General features: G+C 33.2%; 1 protein-coding gene across 1 annotated transcript; it reads right to left on the reverse strand.

The window, feature by feature from the left end:
* Positions 1 to 3,984: 3,984 nt before the first annotated feature.
* LOC124367111 lies at positions 3,985 to 14,996 on the reverse strand. The gene is made up of 6 exons (XM_046823765.1): positions 14,725 to 14,996; positions 13,145 to 13,208; positions 12,867 to 12,940; positions 7,854 to 7,951; positions 6,809 to 6,864; positions 3,985 to 5,011 (listed from the first exon to the last, which is right to left on the reverse strand). Exons 1-6 carry the CDS (start codon positions 14,821 to 14,823, stop codon positions 4,257 to 4,259), a joined length of 1,146 nt encoding a protein of 381 aa, XP_046679721.1. The 5' UTR covers positions 14,824 to 14,996; the 3' UTR covers positions 3,985 to 4,256.
* Positions 14,997 to 21,948: the final 6,952 nt, after the last annotated feature.

The following is a 21,948-nucleotide window of genomic DNA, read 5'->3' on the forward strand; positions in this document are numbered from 1 at the left end:
CCACGATCTCGCACTGTGATAGGATAAGGAGAGGATTGGAGGGGGAGGGGGGAGCTGGTGACTGGGTTAGTACAGAGCTTATCTCATGTGATTGTAGGTTAAGGTTAGTGGGTGTGTACTTGTGTCTTTGCCAATGTGACAGCTGATTTCCCTGCACTCCCCCACGGTTTCCTTCGTTATAAACGTCTGTTTCTCTTCTGTCCAGAAATACTACCAATTGCTAAGAAAGTATCAAAAACATCATAACTTGCATCCTGATTCAAAGTAAGTCCATTTTTATATTAATTGTGTTGGTCTGAGATTAAAAACTTCGAGGAACTCTTCCAAGGTTCTACTTCCACAAATTAAAACAATTCAAAATTACAAAATTTAGTCCAACATTATAATTACAACTATAAACTGTAGTATAGCAATGCAGATATAAAATGGATGAAATAATTATACTGTTGGATCTACAGGGTGTCCCGTAACTCTCTGGACAAAGGTACACCACGTTATTGCTCAGGTCAAGACAAACACATTTCACCATATGAACATGGGTCTCCAATGCTTATAATATCATAAACATTTTAGCCAAATTTGGTATAATTTAATTTGTTACATTTCAAGATATTAATTTTTTATAAAAACCACATACAGAAAGACAGATGGGAAACTAACCATGTTAATATGGATAGATCGGAGACCCATGTTAATATGGTGAAAAATGTTTGTCTTGACTTGAGCAATAACGTGGTATACCTTTGTCGAGAAAGTTACGGGACACCCTGTATATTACACTAAAAACACTCGAATGAATGTCCTGGTGAGTAAATGCCAGAAAAATAACAAACATAACATTGCCTCTTGTGATAAATAAACAGAGGGCTAAACAAGGAAAATAAACATTGCATACTGCTCTATTTTGTGTTCACCTCCTTTGGATTTTGTGAGAATTATTGAAATATGTCCAAGAAAAATGTTGTTAAAAAGAAAATACTTTAGTTCCCACCACTCAAGGATATTGCCAGCGAGGGAATGCAAGGAGTCTGGAACCCCCCAAAATTTTCAATTTTTCTCATAAGCTCTACAGATTTCCTAGAGACATTTTATATTTTTTAAACTGATATATTTCAAATACCACCACAATGATCTGAATATTGCTGAGACTGTTAGGAGGCAGTATTTCCCAGCATTCATAACGGTGCCAAAACAGCTTTTATGGTCTATGTGGGGAGACCACAATTATATTTTGTCCCTATGTACTACTTGTTATTTCGCCATATAAGTATACCTACTCATATACACGAGCGCTCACGTGATCTGACCTTGAATTTATGTACTCTTCTATCGCTAAAAGTATGGCCACCACCAAAGCCCGCACTGATGGCTAGGGGCATTTCCGATGTCAGATCACGTTGGAGTACCTGGCGCGTGATCTGAGGTCGGGATAATAACGATTAGAAATTCCCCTGCCCATCAGTGCGGGCTTTGGTGGTGCCCATACTTTTAGCGATAGAAGAGTACCTAAATTCAAGGTCAGATCACGTGAGCGGTCGTAAAGATTATCTTTATCTTTGATACTACCAGAAACATATTTATAACGGCATCTAATCAATCCTCGTCATATCACGCAATGAGAAGTGGTAGATAGAGACAGAGTGGCCTCCGTATAATACCAATGTATCTTATCAATGAATGGGAACATCAGGTTTTTTGCTTGCACGGTGCCAATTGGTTCACAGATTCTGGAATGTATTGGAGGACAGCTTCAACTGAGTCACAGAAAATATCTTAAGTAGATGACGCGATGTTGAGTAGCCTGCAGATGAGAGGGAGCGTACAAATGCGAAGCAGTGAACACTCAACCACTAAACATAAATTAAATACCTGAGTGTAAACGCTACCTGAATAGTATAGCTACAATAACGGGAGTTGCGTAACGTTAGCTTGTTTATATCTGCGTTTGGACATAAAAAGCAAATTGTAAATTTTAACCAAATACAACTACAAAATTCATAACTCGGAAACTTATGATCAGATTAAGACTAATATTTTTTAAATAAGAACTATACATACGTATAAAATATTTTAAAGTAGCTATTTTCCGCGGCGTCGCTTTTCGTAAGCTTTGCCCGTATATGAGCACTTCTGGTTCAAGTGAATTATATTTCCAATGCCGATGTAGAGTTTGTATTGGTGCCACGGTCAAGAAAATCTCTCAAAATTGTATGTTTATAGCCATTGTACAAGTACATGTACTTTATTATAAAGTGGTCTAACACTCAAGCTTCAATCTCAATCAGAAATGTATTTTAAAGACAATAATATACATCACAATTTAGAGCCTTCGAATAGCATTTGGCCATTTAATATACGTAACTGTCTCGTAATTGCAGTTTATAATGTGCAGGCGCCTTTAAGACTTATTTTTTGCAGCGCCGCCTGGTGGCGAGTTACATCAATGGGCATAGCATATAATCCTTAAAAATACATATACATACAAATTTTCATAATGATCGGTCAAATAGTTTACGACTTTATAAAGGGCATACATACAAGCTCTGCACCAGCCTCTCCAGTTAAAGCGGGCAGGGGTAGCTCGTCCTTGTTTTCAAGCTAAGCTGCCTTTAACACTAGGGCTGGACGCACGGAGGAGAAAACTTTCGGAAGCGCGAGTCAATTCGATCCTAAAAATTTGTGTACACCTACATCTCCAAGCACCCGTCTCAGGACGTCGACGGCACATTTTATGTCTTACGACAATCGTCGGAAGCACAGTCCGCCCGTGCTCACACAACGCCAAATTAACCTAACCTCACTTTAGTCGCAAGTATCGTATGTACTTTTGTGTTGTTTTGTGCCACGCGTTATTTTCAACATCTCCGAAGGATTTATGGACTCATTTGTGTATGTGGACAAACTTATGGTAATGATAGAGGCAAAGGTAGTGCTATGGGCCTACGACATCACTATAAAAAATAATCACAAGCAGAATGAAACATATTCAACATTTTGATACACTGCTGTACATTACATTCTTCTTGTTCTTTATGCTGAAGGTGTAAAAGGAGTCTGTTATTTTTTGAACTCTCAATTCAAAATGTCTTTGCCGCAGGCTATCGCACGCTGAAGGAGCAAACTGTCAAAATGCTTTTTTTCGACCAAATGACTCGCGAAACTTGCTGTCGACAGTTTGCTCCTCAGTGTGTGTCCAACCTGATGTAGCTCCATCCAATATCCTTTTGCTCCTAAGTACCGTATCAATTAAACATCAAAGGGAATAAAAATCTCATTTAAAGTAATCAATATATTTCCAGCTAAAAATCTTTAAAAGTTAATTTGTATTCAGTTCAGAAATAATATTCATTTTCTTTTACTGTGTGGAAATATATTATAAAGTTTCCATGTATAGTTTAGGGAATTTCTTTGATAAAAAATTTTGTGCCTTTGTTTCGATTATAAAAACAGCTATTGAATTAGTTTTAACTTAAAGGAATGTTAAATATTAGTTCTATTGCTTGTGCCATTATTAAAAATTTAAAAAGTAAGCAGTAAGTAATATCGATGTGCTAATTTATAATTATGGCAACATTAGCATTTTGTAATTTTTATAAAGTACGTATTTTACCTGCAGATATAAAATTGTTTTGGTGTGTTCTCATCTTTCTAATAAATAAGTTATAAGCTTCAGTTCTATCATCTGTAAAATTACTGTGAATATAATAGTCTGGCATCTAGGATATGGTGATTCAAAACATTAGTTTATTTTATGTTTTGTGCTTGATTTTTATTATCAAGACACTTTAATTTTATATTTTTAGTGGTACTCATGTTAAGGGAGGGGGGGGGGTGAGGATGAGTACTTTTAAAACAATAAAAACACTTTCATATTATAAACACACGTCATATTATAAATCTTTAGAATATTTTCATCCATTTGAAAGTGTTGAAGAGTGGAGTTGTTGATCAATTGCACAATAGAAACACTACGAATACAAGTTATTGAAATTCATTTATTTCGTGTAAAATCTCAAACTTTTTATATCAGTATTTCATATATATATTCCACAAATTAAGCTATTAGGAAACAGGAAATAGGCTCAGATACAGTGTTAGTACTTTTAATTGAACGCAATAGTTATTCATTATCATAACCTATCTTAACATGTAACATGAAGCTAAAAATTATGTTCAAATGCCTTTAAAACAAGTTCGTTTTAATTGTTCATGTGGTAAAAACTGCTTACTTGTGATGGTAAATTAAATGATCTTCTTCACTCTGGTTCATTATTAGTTTTTGACTGTTTATGAGATTTTGGAGTCAAAACTCTTTTCTTCTTAAGAGCTCTCAGCGGCTTGTCATCAATGTTATGAATTTTGAGGATCGGGTTAAATTGAACCTTTGATGAGGACGGTTGTCCATCTGGTGGATCCCTCGGTTGTTCAGATGAGGTTGAGGCTTCCTGATTGGTTTCTGTCTGCAGTGCCAGACTCTCTGTATGTTCCGTCAATGTGTTTGGGTCGTCTTCTTCTAACTGACGTTCACTTGAGTGTGGCGAATTCCCTCTCGAAGAAACTGTTGACTTGCGTTGGTTGAAATACGAATTCCTAATGCCCAGTAAGAGTGCAGTTTCTTCTCTTGGTGGTTGTCCATGGAAGTTGTTCTTTCCCGATTTGGGTAGTAAAGAATTACTTCCATCTGTCGTAGCATAACTCCTTTCCAGGCTTGATCTTTGTAATTCGTGTTCACCTAATTTGCCGTCTTCTTCGATTATTTTTAAAACTTCTTCAATCCTCGAGCTGCCGTGGTATCGCCTGAATGATTGCTTGCTGCGTGTAGATGCCTGACTCTCACGAGTGTTGGGCTGTGGAATTATCATGTTTACCAAGGTTGAAAAATAAACTACACTATCCAATCTTGGACGGGTCTGCAGAAGAGGAGGTCTTGGAGATAACCTTCTCATCTGATGTGACAAGTTGTAGAAGTAACTCTTCAACACCCAAACACTGTAAATGGTGAACACATTGGCTGGAACAGGGAGAAAAAGAAATTAGGAACAAATTGTTTATTTCTTAACAAATATAGTTTTAAAAGTGTTTTATTGATCTTTTAATATCACTTCTATTAGTTCTGGGAACCCAATGATTGATATCTTCTCTGCACAATGTGCTGCACCTGTGTGATTCGGTCCCTATTCCAAACAAAAATAGAGAGCCAACTTGAAGTAGCCTCACACCAGATCATTGGATAATAATATAAAATTTCTCATTGTAAAATCAGGTGATTCACAAAACAGGATCATGATTCCTCTTAGATTTCGAAACACCATTACCATAAAACTGGATAGTACAGTTTAGGGTAAATGTCTCATCATCAGTAATAAATCAAGAAAAAGCAGAAGACACAAATATGAGCCTTGAGGACTCTCTTATTGTTAACCATATTTTTAAAATACACAGAATGCCCATCTTCTTGACATGGCTATTGAATAGATTTCCTAAACGATAGTATTTGATCAAAAAGTAATGCCAGCAGAGAATTCAAAAGCCTAAGGCTTCTTCAAAATGAGGTCATAAAAGAAATTGTTAGTCTCCATTTGGGTAACATCAACCTTATCGCTCAACCACACCACCAGCTACTGCTGAAGTGATGAAAAGCTTGCGGTATTCTAACAACTACTCAAGAAGCTGTGCTGATGTTGAAAAGATGATACATCAACAATACAACAGCTAAGATCATTTCTAGCTGGCCATTTTCCATAGAATAATGTGAATTTTGACGTTTCTGTAATGCTTCCTTTTCTAATGATTCTTGTAATATTTACTTATATTTTGAGGACTGAAAGCTTTTGTACAGCTCTGGTTTTTATTTTGTAATAACAAAAACCAAATTTGGACTTTTACTTTTGATTGTCTAAACCACATATATAATTTTCATGACAATTTAATTTTCACTACTCTTTTCTGGTTCTACGGTTATCTGCCTTGGAAGTTTTTAAATGGGAGACAGCAGGGTGTTTTTTTTTTGTTCTCTTAGGACAAGAAGCTTAGAAAATTGCACCTAGTTCTATAAGGACATTTGTGCTGCATCTAATGTTATTTAATAATATTCTGAATGGGTAAGGTTGGGAGCAAGGGCCGCCTCCTGCCGAGATCCATGAGGAAGAATTAAGACACTAATCTCAAGTCATTTTCCCTAAGAAGAAGGAGAAGCCAGCGCTAAACCAGCCTCTCCAGTCAAAGCAAGCAAGGGGTGGAACACCCTTATGTCTAGGCTGGCAAGAACCTTTGCCTCTTAGGGAACGAACCCTACCATCTCCAACAGTCATCTCCCACAGTAGACTAGACCTATCGAATTACTCTTGCACCCCAGAATCTCGACATTTTCGATTAGTGTGCAGCTCCTGAACATCCATAAGGTTGCCCAGACTTAAGTGACACATTGGGTTTTGCTGTACCCAGTGTAGGTTCACCTGGGAGGTATAAACCTGCCAGAAGTGAACTCTCCTGGGGAGTGGGTGTGGTGTTTGGTATTTAGTCTGAAGACTCTGATTTATTCATCTCAGATGTGCTTGCAGACTTGTTTGTGTGTGAAAGGTTTGACAAAGCTTCCAAGTTCAATTCACAGGTGAGCTTTCTTCCAATAATTATTTCAGGCATTTCGTATATAGTATATAAAACAGTTGTGTCTTTAGATACATCAGTTTTACTGCAAGCTAATGCAAGCAAAATCTTGGTTAACAGGAAGTTAGAATACCTAGTCTAAAGTTTTTAATTGTCAGACATTTTTTATCAAAACTGGTACAATTTATTCTACCAAACTTACCTACAACACAAGTGAGCACAGTGATGGTAAATAAATCAATACTTTTGTGACGATATCTGTAAAAAACCAAAACGTTTTAGTAGAAGTATAGATAATTATGATCAATTAAAACATATTTTGGCTAGTTACTTGGTTATTGGATGGATCCCAATCCCTATAACAAATACAAGAGCATTTTCCTAACTTTCCTTACTGTCCAAGACTTCATGAATATTCCAGGACCTATTGCATTATATCTTTGACTGTTCAACAATACTAACAATCAATTCTAAAGCTTATACTCGTATAAGAAGGATCTAAGTGATGTCTTCTTACAAAACTTGACACAACAGAATCTATAGTTGTGTCCGAATTTGTAGATAATCAACACAAAGACATCAGGCCAGAGACTTTAGAATACCTCATAATCTAAAGTCATCATAGATCTGGAGAATATGGTGGCTGCAGCATCATTAGTGTGTTTGTTTTGGTCAAATAATCGCACACTAGTAACGATGTATGAGTAGAGGTGTTATTGTGGCACATAAGTCAATTTTTGTTCTTCCACAAATCTGGGTGTTTCTGGCGTGCGTCCAAGCACTTAATTTTGTTTTTAACACAAAATTTGATACAGATTCTTACTTTATCTTTATTTGATACATTCAAAATGGCCGAATTTGTTGCCATCCATCAGTCATGTGTACCAACATAACACCATAAAAAACGAGAATAAGTAACCCGCAGTGATAAAAAATCGTGATATTTTTGTTAAAAGACCTCGTATATATTCCACTGATCCCTAGTATCAGCGTTGCGTGGTACGCTGAAGCAAGAGCCAGTGCTGTAAAACGTATCGAACAATCACAGCACCAGTTTCGATTTAACAAATGTTAACTGAAGGTGGCTCTCCATAGTGAAATCCCAATATTTCAAGATTTTTAATAATTGTGTTGGTAGAGTTTTGAAGTGATGTGAACCGACCGAGTAAACCTAAGAACAAAGAAACCCATTTTTTCCATTTCAGAAATCAACTTACTACCCCATTTAGGCCTTAAAATTAACTTACATTATCAGCCATACAATGAAGAAGCAGAGGGTAAGAAACAACCATACCGACAGAGTCATCGCAACCCAGACAGCTAGCATTCTTGGGACTTTTAGATCCTAAAACAATTACATGATATCAATTTTTTATTTTCTGCAAATTTCCATTTTTAAATTAAAATTCTTTTGAAACTCTTTTGAAATTTGTCACAGACAGTATTTTGTTTATACAATCTTCAGGAACTTTTTTCAACACTAAACTATCTCCAAAATTTTAAACCTGTCTTGTTATACAATTGTGTTTCAGCATTAGAAAGTTAAAAATGTTCATGAGGTTTTGTATAAAAGATATTTAAATTCATAGGATTGCTTGGGTATCATATCATTTGTAAGCCTTTCAGTACAATTTACAATGTACATGTATGATATCAAGTACAGTAGAAAACTGAGACTAGCCGTTCAGATGTTTCTTATTAAAAGGTTTTATTTTTATTTTTCATCATTGATTTCAAAGAAACAGTCAATTGTTACAGTATCTCCAGGAAAAGAATGCACAATTTTTCAAGCAAACCATTTTTAAATCTGCAACGGTGTATGGGCTGAATCCAATAAAAAAGGATAAAATTAATTAAAAAGTAAAAGTATGCAATATTTTATGTGATGGATTTGTTACATTGAATTTATTGTGAAAAATTGGGATAATTATACAAACAGCATGTTTAATTAATTGAGTGTAGCAAAGCCTATCAATTGTGGGGCTCAACAAATTTCATGTCTGACTGTCTGTCCATGTCCACTCGATATCTTGAACGAACTGACCTATAAACTATAAAGTTGCATAAAACTTAATTTTTATATGAGGAACACTGAGTTTGATAATGGCACATGTCACTCCATGAGATTTGGCTGAACACAAGTGAATATTTTTACATTGCTCTACCATGACAGCAACGAGAAAATTGCAGAATAAATAATTTTGTAAACAAACTCAGAACAAGCATATGAAATTCTAACATGTAGCATTAGTATTCAACAAGGATGTAGCCAGCAAGGGGGTTCAAGGGATCGGACCCCCCAAAATTTTAATTTTTTTAATTGCTTTTTTAGTAAACAGTTATTATTATTTAAATAATTCAGTATTACTGACATGTACTTCTGAAAGATCAATCTCAACAGAGAAACGGGTCAAGAACTTCTTAAGGAACAAAATGGGGCCTTACTCTGTCTACTATGGGAAAATATCAGTTGCTTGGCCCATCCTCCCCCAATATTTTTTCCGGGCTACGTTCTTTTTATTCATTAAAAAATAATAGGGTGGAAAATCGATATTATTCGATTTCAGGGCCCTCTAACGTTGTAGTTTCCTTCCTAGCTCATTGAAACTTTCATTATTTTAACACTGATGTGTATTTTTAAAATGTAAATGTTTCATTCGGCACGATATTTCACAAAAGATTTCATCGGTACAATTTAAATTTTGCTTGAAACTTCATTTCTATTTCAACCAGAATGAGTTCTGTTCTAGTGCAGGTTCAAACATAGAACTTGGCTGAGTGTTATTAAACACTGACACAGTTTCTAATCTGTCTGCCATGAAGGTACAAACATTTATTTTTTGCATAATTGTCTGGCTATTTGTTCACAGGACATCTTCAGAATGAAACAAGCTATATATTTAAAATTTTGCGTACAACCTCAACGAAGCCTGTTGTGTGGTGAACTCCTACATGTCATACAGAGCAGAAGACAGCTGTGAATAGAGCAATTTCTATGTTTTGAAAGAACATATTGTAAATTTCATTCTCGATAGTCAATATTCATGACCATGCAGCTATAAACGTGTGCTGTGCTAGTTGTCTTGTTGCATACGAATGCTCAATTATTCTGGCAGTGACTGCCCATTCCCATGCTTCTCACGCATCTTTTGGCACCACCAAACCTACAACACTCACCTACCAATTACATGACCTGGCTAACATACTATACCTGCAAAATGAAAAAATTAGTCGATAAATAATTTTAATTCCCTTCTTTCCATACAAGTTTACAACACACTTTATACAATTTATTTTTACAATTATATATTTTACTTGTAAAATGTTAAGATATTGTAAAACGTAGCAAGCTTTCGTTGACAATAATATTATAAACTACTAAAAAGAAAAAGCGAAAATATTGCAATAATTTTATATTATTATATTATTTATAGGTTGTGAAGCAATTCAATTTGTTTCCACAACCTACTTATATGTTTGAATTTGTTCATGCTTTAAAAGTAGTATTAAGAATCAATAATTATGTAACTTTAAATGCAAATTGTGTAAATGAACAAAATCTACGATACACAAACTATAAGCAAAAACCTTATCTTAGAATACACCTTACACCATAAAAATAATTACAACATACTAAAACTGTAAAGATATAAAAACATTAGAACGAAATTTAAAATGAGATAAAGAATAACTCAAATTCTCTTCACCTCAAATCTGTACAAAACAACAAAGGAAATAATGCCGTAAATTGTAGGTAAATAAATAAAGTTTACTTAAAACAAACAAAACAATTAATGCAGCTAAAACCTTAAAGACTATACGAATGTTTGTGACCAACGAACTATCCATTCACAGAGTTTAATTTAATTTGTCTGAGCCAATTATATTTTTAATTTCATTTATTTATTTTAAAATGTCACAGAGATCCATGTCATGCTGCTCAGTTAATTTAATTACTAAATACAGTGGAGTCCCGCTAATCCGAACACGTGTAATCCGAACGTCGGTTAATCCGAACAGGTCCAGGAGGAATTATTTATAACGATAATGAACAGTTATAGGAACTAATTACTTAAAAAATGAAAATGGGTGCATCATTTTGTACATAAACAAAGAAAACTTTAATTAATAAATAGACATACTGTACAGTATTTTATTAAGACAAATTGTGTACGGTACAGTACATAAATAATGAAGTTAAATACAGTATCAAATTGAAACTTATAGGTTAAGTATGAGTTAAATTACTGTATTAAGAAGTGAAATCAAACAAAATTGGACGTACAGTACTGATATTATTATTGAGTACAATATTAATTGTTAAAAGACATAAATTCAGTTATTGTCTTCTGTCGCCTTGAAGAGAGTCTATTGGATGACGTGTAGTTTCGTACAACTATTAAACGCGTGGACCCGTACAATATCCAGTACGCTCACATTGCTTAACAATAGAACTCTCACACTAAATACGGGAAATGTGCTTAGTATTCGCAAACATGTTTATTTGTCAAGAAATACAATGCAACAGTCAGAAAACATGTTTTAATAAACAATGTTGATAATTCTATAACAAAATAGACCCATCTCAAGTTTAAAACCGTATTTTTCTGTAATTCTGGCTAATCCGAACAATCACATAATCCGAATAGGGCTCGGTCCCAATTAGGTCGGATTAACGGGACTCTACTGTAGCTTAATTTTTATTACAGGATATTGCCTTGTGCAGTTTATTTATGGGTAGTAAAATTAGACTTGTTAATTTATTTTGTTCAAACCAAAATATTTTGTTATTGTTCAAATAAAAACTGTATTATTTGTAAAAAAATGAAACTTAATTTAACTATCAAAATACTGATAATTAGCTTAATTTAGTTCTGAAGATCTTATACTGGGTACTTATTGCCAAAAGTGCTAAACATATTTTGGTTTTATCAATCCATTGTATTGTGGTACAAAATTTAAAAATCCTTAATTCTATTGAAGATAGACTATTGTCCGAATATAAATTTTTCTAGTTAGTTAAGTGTTAGTTCTCCTGAAGTCTTCTTCTTGAGCTCCCTTAACATCTGAAAGCTGTTGTGAGGTTGACACTGAAATCTGTGTTTCCCACTCACCCGAACAGGCCCAAATAGATCAAAACAGTTTGGGCATCTTAGCACCACTAATTTTCTATTGTCAACAACGGACGTTATCACTAAGACTTTAGGATGCCCAGTAGGGGTCACTTCTGGCTGGTTTATACCTTCCAGTTGAACCCACGCTGGACACAACAAAAACTGATGTGTCACTTAAATCTGGGCAACCCTATGGATGTCCAGGAGCAGCACATCACTAATCGCAAATGTCGAGATTCTGGGGTGCAAGGGCAATTCGATAGGTCTAGTCTACTGTGGGAGATGAGTGTTGGAGTTGGTGGGGTTTTGTTTCCTAAGTGTCAGAGCCTAGACATAAGGCTGTGCCACCCTCTACCTGCTTTGACTGGAGAGGCCGGTTCGGAGCTGGCTTCCCCTTCTTCCGAGGGGACATGACTTGAGATTAGTGCCATAAATTCATCCTCATGGATCTCGACAGGAGGGGGCCCCTACCCCCAACCTTACTCATCCAGAATGTCCTGTTACTCCGGAAGTGGCACAAAGGTTCTTATAAGACTAGGTGCAATTTATAAGCTTTTTGTCCTAAAAAAACATAAAAAGTTTAGGGTAGTGGGGAGTGTGAAAAACGACCGCTATTCATATCGTCTAACAGTTGGATTTGGAGCTAAATCAGCAACTGCCTGAGTGAAGTGATTTCCTGAATCGTACCTGCCCAAGTGTTAAAGAGTGGTGGCCACAGACTCAGTCCCGGGACGTTTATGCTGGTCTCTGCCCCAGTGGAGCCCAGGAGCCCATCCTGTGAGTTTCGGCCGCTTAAGGTGTATCCTCACTTGATGGTTCAAACCATTTAGGAATAGAGGTTGTTTTTTACGCTTCTTACTATCGTAGAGTCTTAACAATAGTGTCCGTTGTTGACAGCTTTCAGATTTTAAGGAAGCTCAAGAGTAAGGCGTTACAAGTACTAAAACTTTTAACTAATTAATTTCAATTCCCGTCAAGAAATGTTACTGTCTATTTACTTGTGCAGTGATAAATTCAATTACTTTCACCTTGTTAAAAGAGATTGACTAAGTTAACTATTCAAACTTATTATTTTGAAAGTTCTACTGTCATGATCTACTCTTGTATATCAAATAAACAACCTCTAATAAATGGAAAGAAACTCACCAAACTTAAAACCAGGAGCAAAGTCATGAACCAGATGTAGAACAACATACCAGTGATGTGGCAGACAACCTCAACTGTAGAATTACATCTGAGTTACAATGTTGCCAACAAAAACTTAAAATTATGAGTTTAAAACAAGAAAAGAAACACTGAAAACAGCTTTAGTTGTTATGACTCTAAAATATCTGATTTGATTGTTTAAACTACTCTCAGCCAAAACCTAAAAATAATTATTAAAAATCAATTTAACACATAGAAAATTGAATGGTAACACTTACTGATTTCAGCGAAATTCCAGTCGCTTATCAAATTGGCAAGAAGTGTGAAAGACAACCCAAACACCTGCATCAGTAAAAGATGGGTATCAGTATTTAGTTAGACCTGTTTTACTATTAACCATTAGAGTGCTATGGCCAAAACACAATATAAATATCTGTGTGGTTTCAATACAAAAGAACTAAAATTATTATCTTTACAAAGTCTCTTAATGTTTCATTGTTTATTCATTATTATTTCTCTACAGTTAACTTATGAATCTTATAAGAAAAAAGGCTAACAAACAACATTGTACAGACGTCAATACAACATTTTTTTTGGAAGTTAGTTCCTCCAAACTACAGCAATAAGATCTTATTTCCTATATACCAACTGTGCCATCCAGACAAAATTGCAAATTCTGTGCCTTTACTCTGGGAAACTAATTTTTAATTATAAAAAAGTACCAGAGAAGTTTAAACCATGTACTGAGGGGATTTCTTCTCAAGCTATCTGAACTGTAAAATATAATGATTTAAAAAGCCATACTGAACTAAACTTTTAATAGACTTACGGAACTTCCATCATTTAAATGATACGATTACTAAACATCAAAACACGTTTTAGTTTCTTGGTCGTTGTTACTTTAAGAAATCTCAAACTTGTTTACAATTCAAAGCTTTGAAATATTCAGAATATTATACATTTACATTAAATTAAATGTTACCATTAGATTACGAGTGGAAGTCAAAGAATATTTGATATTTTTAATTTTTATCTACCTATATGTATCAATTTCTCAGAAAATAAAATTTGTAGGTAAATGCCTAATGCAACCAAATTCTTAAGGTGAATTTCTGGTATAACCATCCGGATTAAGGGGACCAACATTTTTGTAGTCTTAACTCATATTTTCATATATATGCTGTTTGATCTTATAGTGCCGATACCTTTTAAATAAAAACACTAAATCTCTTGTGTTTGGATGGCTTTAATACCAGTAAGGTGCTTATTTGGAACAAATTATCCAAGAAAAAAAAATTACTTCAATCTCTATAATACACCCTACAATGTGAATATTTTGAGTTTAGCTCCATTCACATTTCTCTTACAAAGTCTTGAAGAGTCTCACAAAAAGTCAATTGTGCACCTGATAAGGCAATGAGACATGTCTTTATCTGGATGGCTGCTGGGAAATCAGATAAAACTCTTTTGCAATCTAGGTGTCTCTGATGTCGAAACGATGCAAAGAGTTCGTTTTGAGCAGATTTTTTTGGATCTCTTCAGATGTGGATTCCAGATTCCAGGAGTCCAGTCTGTGACAGCATCAGATTTCAGACGCTGCACTAAGTGAAAGGTGAAATGTGGTTAAACTCAATATTCACATTGATGGAACCCTTCCCACCATAGCTATAGCTCACAAATTTATCACTTCATAGCGATGTACTGTATACCCAATATATGATATTATTACAGTCTAAATTAGCTTGATCAACAAGAAAACAAGTAAATTAAAGTCTTCAGTTTGAGTAATTTCATGAAATCAAGTTACAATGTAATTTTCACAATATATAATACAGTAGTAATGTAAAGAAATACTTACAATGGCCATTACACTAATTATCCGCACTCCGTTAATTAATGAAATACAACAACAGAAATGTTGGAGGGATACAATTGGTTTTGATGGGAATCCCTCCATAGTAAACTCAAACTCGTTTGAATTTTACTAAAATGTGTAAAGACCATTTCATTGGACATCATGTATGGGTCCTTAGTTAAAACAGTCCGTAATGTTTAATATCAGCTATTTTTTTTTTATTTGCACTGCAATTGATGATGTTTATAAAACATAACTATTGCGGTTATGTTGTTCATAACAGGGAAACATGTTTGGAAGTAAATAAAATGCAATAAACATCTGATTAGTTCTGGGTAAAGAATTTTGTATTTTGTAGATAAGCAATGTTCAAAACCACACAAAACATTTTCAATAGTTACTGTATAGTAAAAGACTTAGGTGTTGGTATTTCATTTTAAAAAGATTTTAATTACATTATTTTTTGTAAAATGTAATTTATTTTAATACTTAATTTTTCAATTATACTTTTGTGCACACTTAAAACTCAATCATTTATAAAGGTGATCTCATTCAATTTTGTAGCCTAAGCAGTTAAGCATGTAGTCTTTTTGTGCAGACCTGGAGGTCTTATTTTATCCCTTTCACTGCCATCTAACAGTAGAAGGCTGTTATAGAAAGATGGACAACTGGACGCTTTCAGTAAGTGTTAACAAGAACTCCTAGTAAGATCTGTTAGTCTGATAAATATACAACAATGTTACCTATGAGATTCTGTTGTAGAAGTGAAGTCTCTAGCAAACGTTCCAAAGATATCACCTTATCTGTAGAAATACAGTTGTATAAGAAGTCTTCAGCATCAGTAGTGTATCTAAGCAGCAAGAACGTAGCCAGGAAAAAATTTTGGGGAATAAGAAAAAGAATAAGAATCATTTATTCCATTGATCTGTTTACAGAAATAGGACAAGTCATTTTAAAATTACATACATTGTTAGAGCTAAAAATTACATTAACACAAAAGTGTTGTAAAAAGTTCACATGAAATTTAAGTAATGTAGCAATAAATAAAAGTAATTATAGTTAGTTATAAACTAAAACCTAACATTAATATGGCAATTCATGAATTCCTCAATGCTGTAAAAAGGATTTTTCACTAGCCAATCATATAACTTTTTTTTAAATATTTTAAAGGAAACAAGTCTCGCATCATCAGGCAGCTTATTAAAAAAATTTATAAAATTTAATTTAAACGAGCTTTTAGTTTTAGCTAGTCTGTGAGGCAATATATCAATCTTATTCCTTCCCCTAGTGTTGTATTGATGGATCTCCTGTCTTGTATGAAAAAGATTCAAATTAGATTTTGTATACAATAAAACTTGAAAAATATAAAGATTTACTATTGTGGGAATTTGAAATTGTATAAAAAGAGGTTTGCAGTGTTCAAGTGGGTTGGCTCCTCCAATATTACGAACAGCCTTTTTCTGTAGCACAAGAATGTCAATGACATGTGAAGAATGACCCCATACAATATGTGCGACTGAAAAAGCCCAAAATATGCCAATCTTAAATACTCTGGACTAACAAAACTTTTGAGTTTCCAAAGTAAGTAATTTACTCTAGAGATTTTGTTACAGACAGTATCTATATGAGTTGACCAGTTTAATTTTGAGTCTACATTAATTCCTAGGAGCTTGACCGATACCAAATTGATTTCCTGTTTGAGGCTTAAAATAATACACTGTGTTTTATCCAAATTGCATGCTAGCTTATTTGCTGCAAACCATTCATAAGCCCTTTTCTCAGATTGTTGGGTAATTTGTGCCAAACAGTCTAAATTATGATGACTAGAAAGTAAGGTGGTATCATCAGCGTAAATCACTGAATGAGTAAGAGACTTAATCTTGTTTGCCGACGATACAACAGCATTAATAAAAAACAGATTAAATACTGAGCTCCCTGATTCAATTTCAGATGTATCTAATGCTATGGATTCTTGGTTTAGTGCTAATGGTTTAAAACTAAACATTGATAAAACCCAAATTATAAAATTCTCATTAAGGAAAACCGCTGAAACTTTAAATGTTCCAAATTTAGTACCTTCTCATAAATTTCTGGGAGTATTTTTTGATGAAAACCTTAGTTGGAAAGTACATTTAGAAAATGTTGTAAAAAAGATTAGGTCAATACCTTTTGTATTTTTGCATATGAGAGACTGTGTCCCCCTTGATACCATAAAAATTATTTATCATGCATACGTAGAGTCAATCCTGAGATACGGTATAGTTCTGTGGGGCCAATCCTCAAATATCAAGTATGTTTTAAATATCCAAAAAAGAATAATTCGCATAGTTACAAACTCCAACCCACGTAGTTCATGTAGAACTCATTTTGTAAATTTAAAAATTTTAACAGTAATAGGATTGTACATCCATGAAATTTTAACTTATATTCACTTTGAAAAAAATGCTTTGCCAGACCATCTCAGGTTTCAGCATAATTATAATACAAGAAATGGCCTCGTTTTAAGATATCCATCCCATCGCTTAGCTCTTTTTCAAAAAAGTCCTATATATGCGGGGTTGAAGCTGTACAATGGTTTACCTGCGGCATATAAGGAAATGAACCAAAAAGAGTTCAAAGAAAAATTGAAAAATGAACTATTGAACACAGCATTTTATTCATTACAAGAATTCAATTCAATTCAAAATTCCTTTATTCTTTTTATACATAATGTACATGAATTGCGTCAATTACCTTTACTACAATATAAAACATAAGACTCAGGTTAGAGTATTCATACTTTATATTTAATACAGTATAATAATACGTATAATATTTTAAATATTTATGTCCATAGTGTTAATATGTTTTGTAATGGTAGGCAAATACAAACAAATTTACTTTCAAGTCACAGTGTAAAAAACTCTTCAAGAGAGTAGAATGAATGATCTGTACAAAATTGTTTCAACATTTTCTTAAAATTATTAAAAGAATTCTCATTCTTAATACAGCCTGGAAGGTCATTTATAAATTTTATTCCTATGTATGTCGGACACTGTTTATATTTTTCTTTATTATGTTTCTTTACTACAAAATTTTCTCTATTTCTTGTATTATAATTATGATAATCTTGTTGCCTTGGTATAGACTCTGCATTTGTCTTGATTAGGTTAATAAAGTGGTCTTTACAACTATCATTATTTTTAAGGTGTAAAATATGTCTTATTGCCACTTTTTGTAAATGTAATATTTTGTTTAAGTTATTTGCACTGGTTCCACCATAAATTTCAATGCCATATGAAATGTGTGGATGTATCAAGGCATAGTAAACAGATTTCAGTGCATTTATTTCTAGGAAGAAGGATAACCGCCTGATTGCAAATATTCCAGAACTCATTTTATGACAAATTTTTTCTACTTGTTTTGTCCAACTTAATGTATTACTTAGAGCCAGACCCAAGAATTTTGTATCTTTTACAAATTTATTTCCAATTGTATTTATCTCATTTGATTGTTTACATTTAAATTTCATTAGAATTGTTTTATCAGAATTTAGTAATAAATTTCTATCATTCAAGTAACATTTTAGTTGTGACATTGAATATTCTGCTGTATTTATTACACTTTGTAAATCTTTTCCAGAAACTGACATACTTATATCATCTGCAAACAAACATAAATGATTTTTATTTGATAAATTTGTTAAAATCTGTGGCATACCTCCCAAGTAGCATAAGAACAAAAATGGGCCCAATACTGAACCTTGTGGTACAGAATATTGTATTTTTTCTATTCTTGAATTAATATTTCTTATTTCATTATTACCTAGATATTTAATACTAACATACTGCTGTCGCCCTTCCAGATATGACTGATGCCAGCTTAATTCTTTATCCTCAATACCATATGATTCTAATTTTTCTAGCAAGGTTTTATGGCAGACACTATCAAATGCCTTTGTCAGATCCAGAAAGGCTCCAACAGTATGATTCCCTTCATCCAAATTTTCTAGCACATTCTCAATATAATCAATTAATGCTGTTACCGTTGATCTATTTTTTCTATAGCCATGCTGCTCCAAATCCAGCAATTTACCCTTCTCAAAATAGTCTACTAATTGAATCATCATAGTATTTTCAAATATTTTTGATAAAGCAGGTTGTATTGCCAATGGTCTATAATTTAGAGGATTTTTGCTGTCTCCTTTTTTTAACACAGGAACAACTTTTGATATTTTTAATTGAGTTGGGAAGTTTCCTGTTATTATAGAAACATTCACCACATGTAAAAGAGGATTTAAAAGTGCATGTTTTGCCTCTTTAATAATCTTTATAGGTATGTCATCATACCCTGCCGACCATTTTGGCTTAATAGAATCAATTATTTTAATTAGTTGATCACAGTCAATAGTGTTGCATTTAAATTTACTTTTATAATTTGAATTTCGATTAATAGAAATTGACTTTTTGTTTAAATTTGGAGCAACATGCTTTTTTACCATTTCGACAAAACTTATGTTTAATAAATCAGCTACACAAACAGGGTCACAGATTATTTTACCACCATCGTTAAGCTCTATATTTTTAAATGACATTTCCTTACTGTTTCTAATTTCATTATTTACCACTTGCCATATAGTTTTATTGATATTTGTTGTATTCACCACTTTATTATTAATGTAATCTCTTTTCTTTTTTTGAATCAATTTTTTATATTTATTTTTTTTGTTCCTTCAAAGAAAGTTTTATTTGTTTGTTATTTTTACTCTTCCTATATAAATTATGTTTATTTATAAGTTCTTTTTGTTTGCAAGTTATTTCATAATCTATCCATTGGTTTTTATTGTGTTTAATAAAGAAGCGTTTTAAGGGGAAATTTATATCAAAATAATATTTTAGAATGTTGTAAAAATATGTAAACTTATCATCTACTGGTGCCATATAAAGTTTAGTCCAGCCTTCCTTAGATATGTCTTTCTTAAAGTTTTCTATATTTCTTTCACTAAAAATTCTTCCAATTCTACTTATTTTTAATTTAACATTTTTATTTTTCTTTATTTTGAACATTTGAGCATCATGATCAGAGAGTGATGTTATTATACATTCTACATCAAATAAAGTAGCTTTCATGTTGGTGAGAAAATTATCTATTGCAGTTTCACTGTTGTCTGTTACCCTGGTTGGAATTTTAACTGTATAATAAAAACCATGCATATTCAATGTATTGACAAAGTCTTTTTTTTTCTATCCTCCCTCAAAACATCAACATTAATATCACCACCAATAACAATGTTATCACAAATTTTGGATAAAATCTCTAAAAACATGTCTAGTTTTTGTAAAAAACTTGCAGTATTTTCAGATGGACTCCTATAAATCCCTCCAACTAAGAATTTTACTGAATTGATTTTAATCTGAATAACACAAGATTCAAATATTTTGTCTTCATTCAGTAGATCCAAATTAACATCAACAATTGTTTTGTAATTTATTAAATGCTCCAATACCAATATTAATACCCCACCTCCCTCATAATTTTTTCTGACATACCCTTTTGCTAATACAAAATCTGGTATTTTAAGTTTTTCAACTTCATCACTATTTAATTTATGTTCAGTCAGAATTATGATGTCAGGTTCAAGCTCTTGGATAGTTATTGTCAGAGGATCAATTCTGGTGGCCAGGTGCTGTATGTTCTGATGGAAGACAGTTACATATGAAGTTTGATTTTGTATGTAGTTCGGTTTTCTTTTTATCTTACAATGACTTTTTGTTTTGTGAACATTAAAAAATCTTCAGAATTGTTATTTGAGTTATTAATTAAACTACATGCCTTATGCCTACCATTTAACAATAATTCGAAGAATATTTTGAAAGTGATTTGTATCTTGGTTTTTAGGATAAGTATTTTAATTTCTCTGTAATTGTAAATAAATACTAATTGACCTTATTAAATGTTCATAAGGTTTGACGATGCACCTGTTTTTTAAGTGTATGTACATATTGTAAACGTCTTGTGCAAATAAAGTATGTCTATGTCTATGTCTATTGAGGTTTTTAGGAAGATCATTAATATAAACAATAAAGAAAAAAGGCCCAAGAATAGAACCCTGTGGAACACCAGTTTCCACGGTTTTCATTTGAGAGCATTTATTCCTGACACATACATATTGCAATCTATTGGAAAGATATGACTTAATAAGTCTTAAAGCACAATCACTAACACCGTAAAATGCAAGCTTATCAAGAAGAACATCAACAAGGACACTGTCAAATGCTTTACTGAGGTCACATAAAACTAATGAAGAGGAATCCTTTTTTTCAAAAGCCTCCAGGGTATGATCAATTATGTTTAATACAGCCGAAGTTGTAGATCTTCCCTGGCGGAAGCCATATTGACTATTTGAAATTAAATTATGAAACTCAAAATAGCCATTCAGCTGGTTGTACATAATTGATTCAAAAATTTTAGAAAATATAGGGACAATTGAGATTGGACGATAGTTATGTACACAATTTTTGTCACCTTTCTTAAACACTGGAGTAACTTTTGACACCTTTAGTAAAGGTGAAAAAAATCCCTCATTCATGCAGTTATTTAAAATTATCGCTAGGGGTTCACTTATAAATTCAATAGTACTTTTAATAATGAAATTCGACAACCAATAATAGTCCATAGCTTTTGAATTTGAGAATTTTGACACAGCCTTTATAACATCCTCGGCTGTAACTGTTAGCCAAACAAATGAATTTTGATCAATCATTCGTTCTCCCAGAAAGTAATCAGGACTATGGTGGCTGGGGGGAATTCCTTCACTAAGCTCTTTAATTGAGTTTATGAAATACTGGTTGAATTCCTCAGGATCCAAATTTACATCTTGACTGTGTGTAGGTGAGTGTTCATTACTAATCACCTTCCAAGCAGCCCTGCATTGGTTAGGAGCTTTACTAATATACTGCTCAACTGTAACTTTTTTTGCTAGTGTTAATTCATTCCTATACCTTTTTTTATGTTGAATATATACATTATAAGCTGCCTGAGTTTGCTCTGACCCCCTTAAATTCAAACTTTTATAAATTGTGAATAATGCAAGCATTTCATTTCTTGTTTTGGCTAGTTCCGGTGTATACCAGGGGAGTCCAGACAACTGATATTTTCCCATAGTGGACAGAGAGTAAGGCCCCATTTTGTTCCTTAAAAAGTTCTTGGGCCATTTCTTTATTGATAATGATCTTTCAGCAGTACATG

The sequence above is a fragment of the Homalodisca vitripennis genome, chromosome 8, assembly GCF_021130785.1.
Source record: "Homalodisca vitripennis isolate AUS2020 chromosome 8, UT_GWSS_2.1, whole genome shotgun sequence".
In the NCBI taxonomy this organism is placed as follows: Eukaryota; Metazoa; Arthropoda; class Insecta; order Hemiptera; family Cicadellidae; genus Homalodisca; species Homalodisca vitripennis.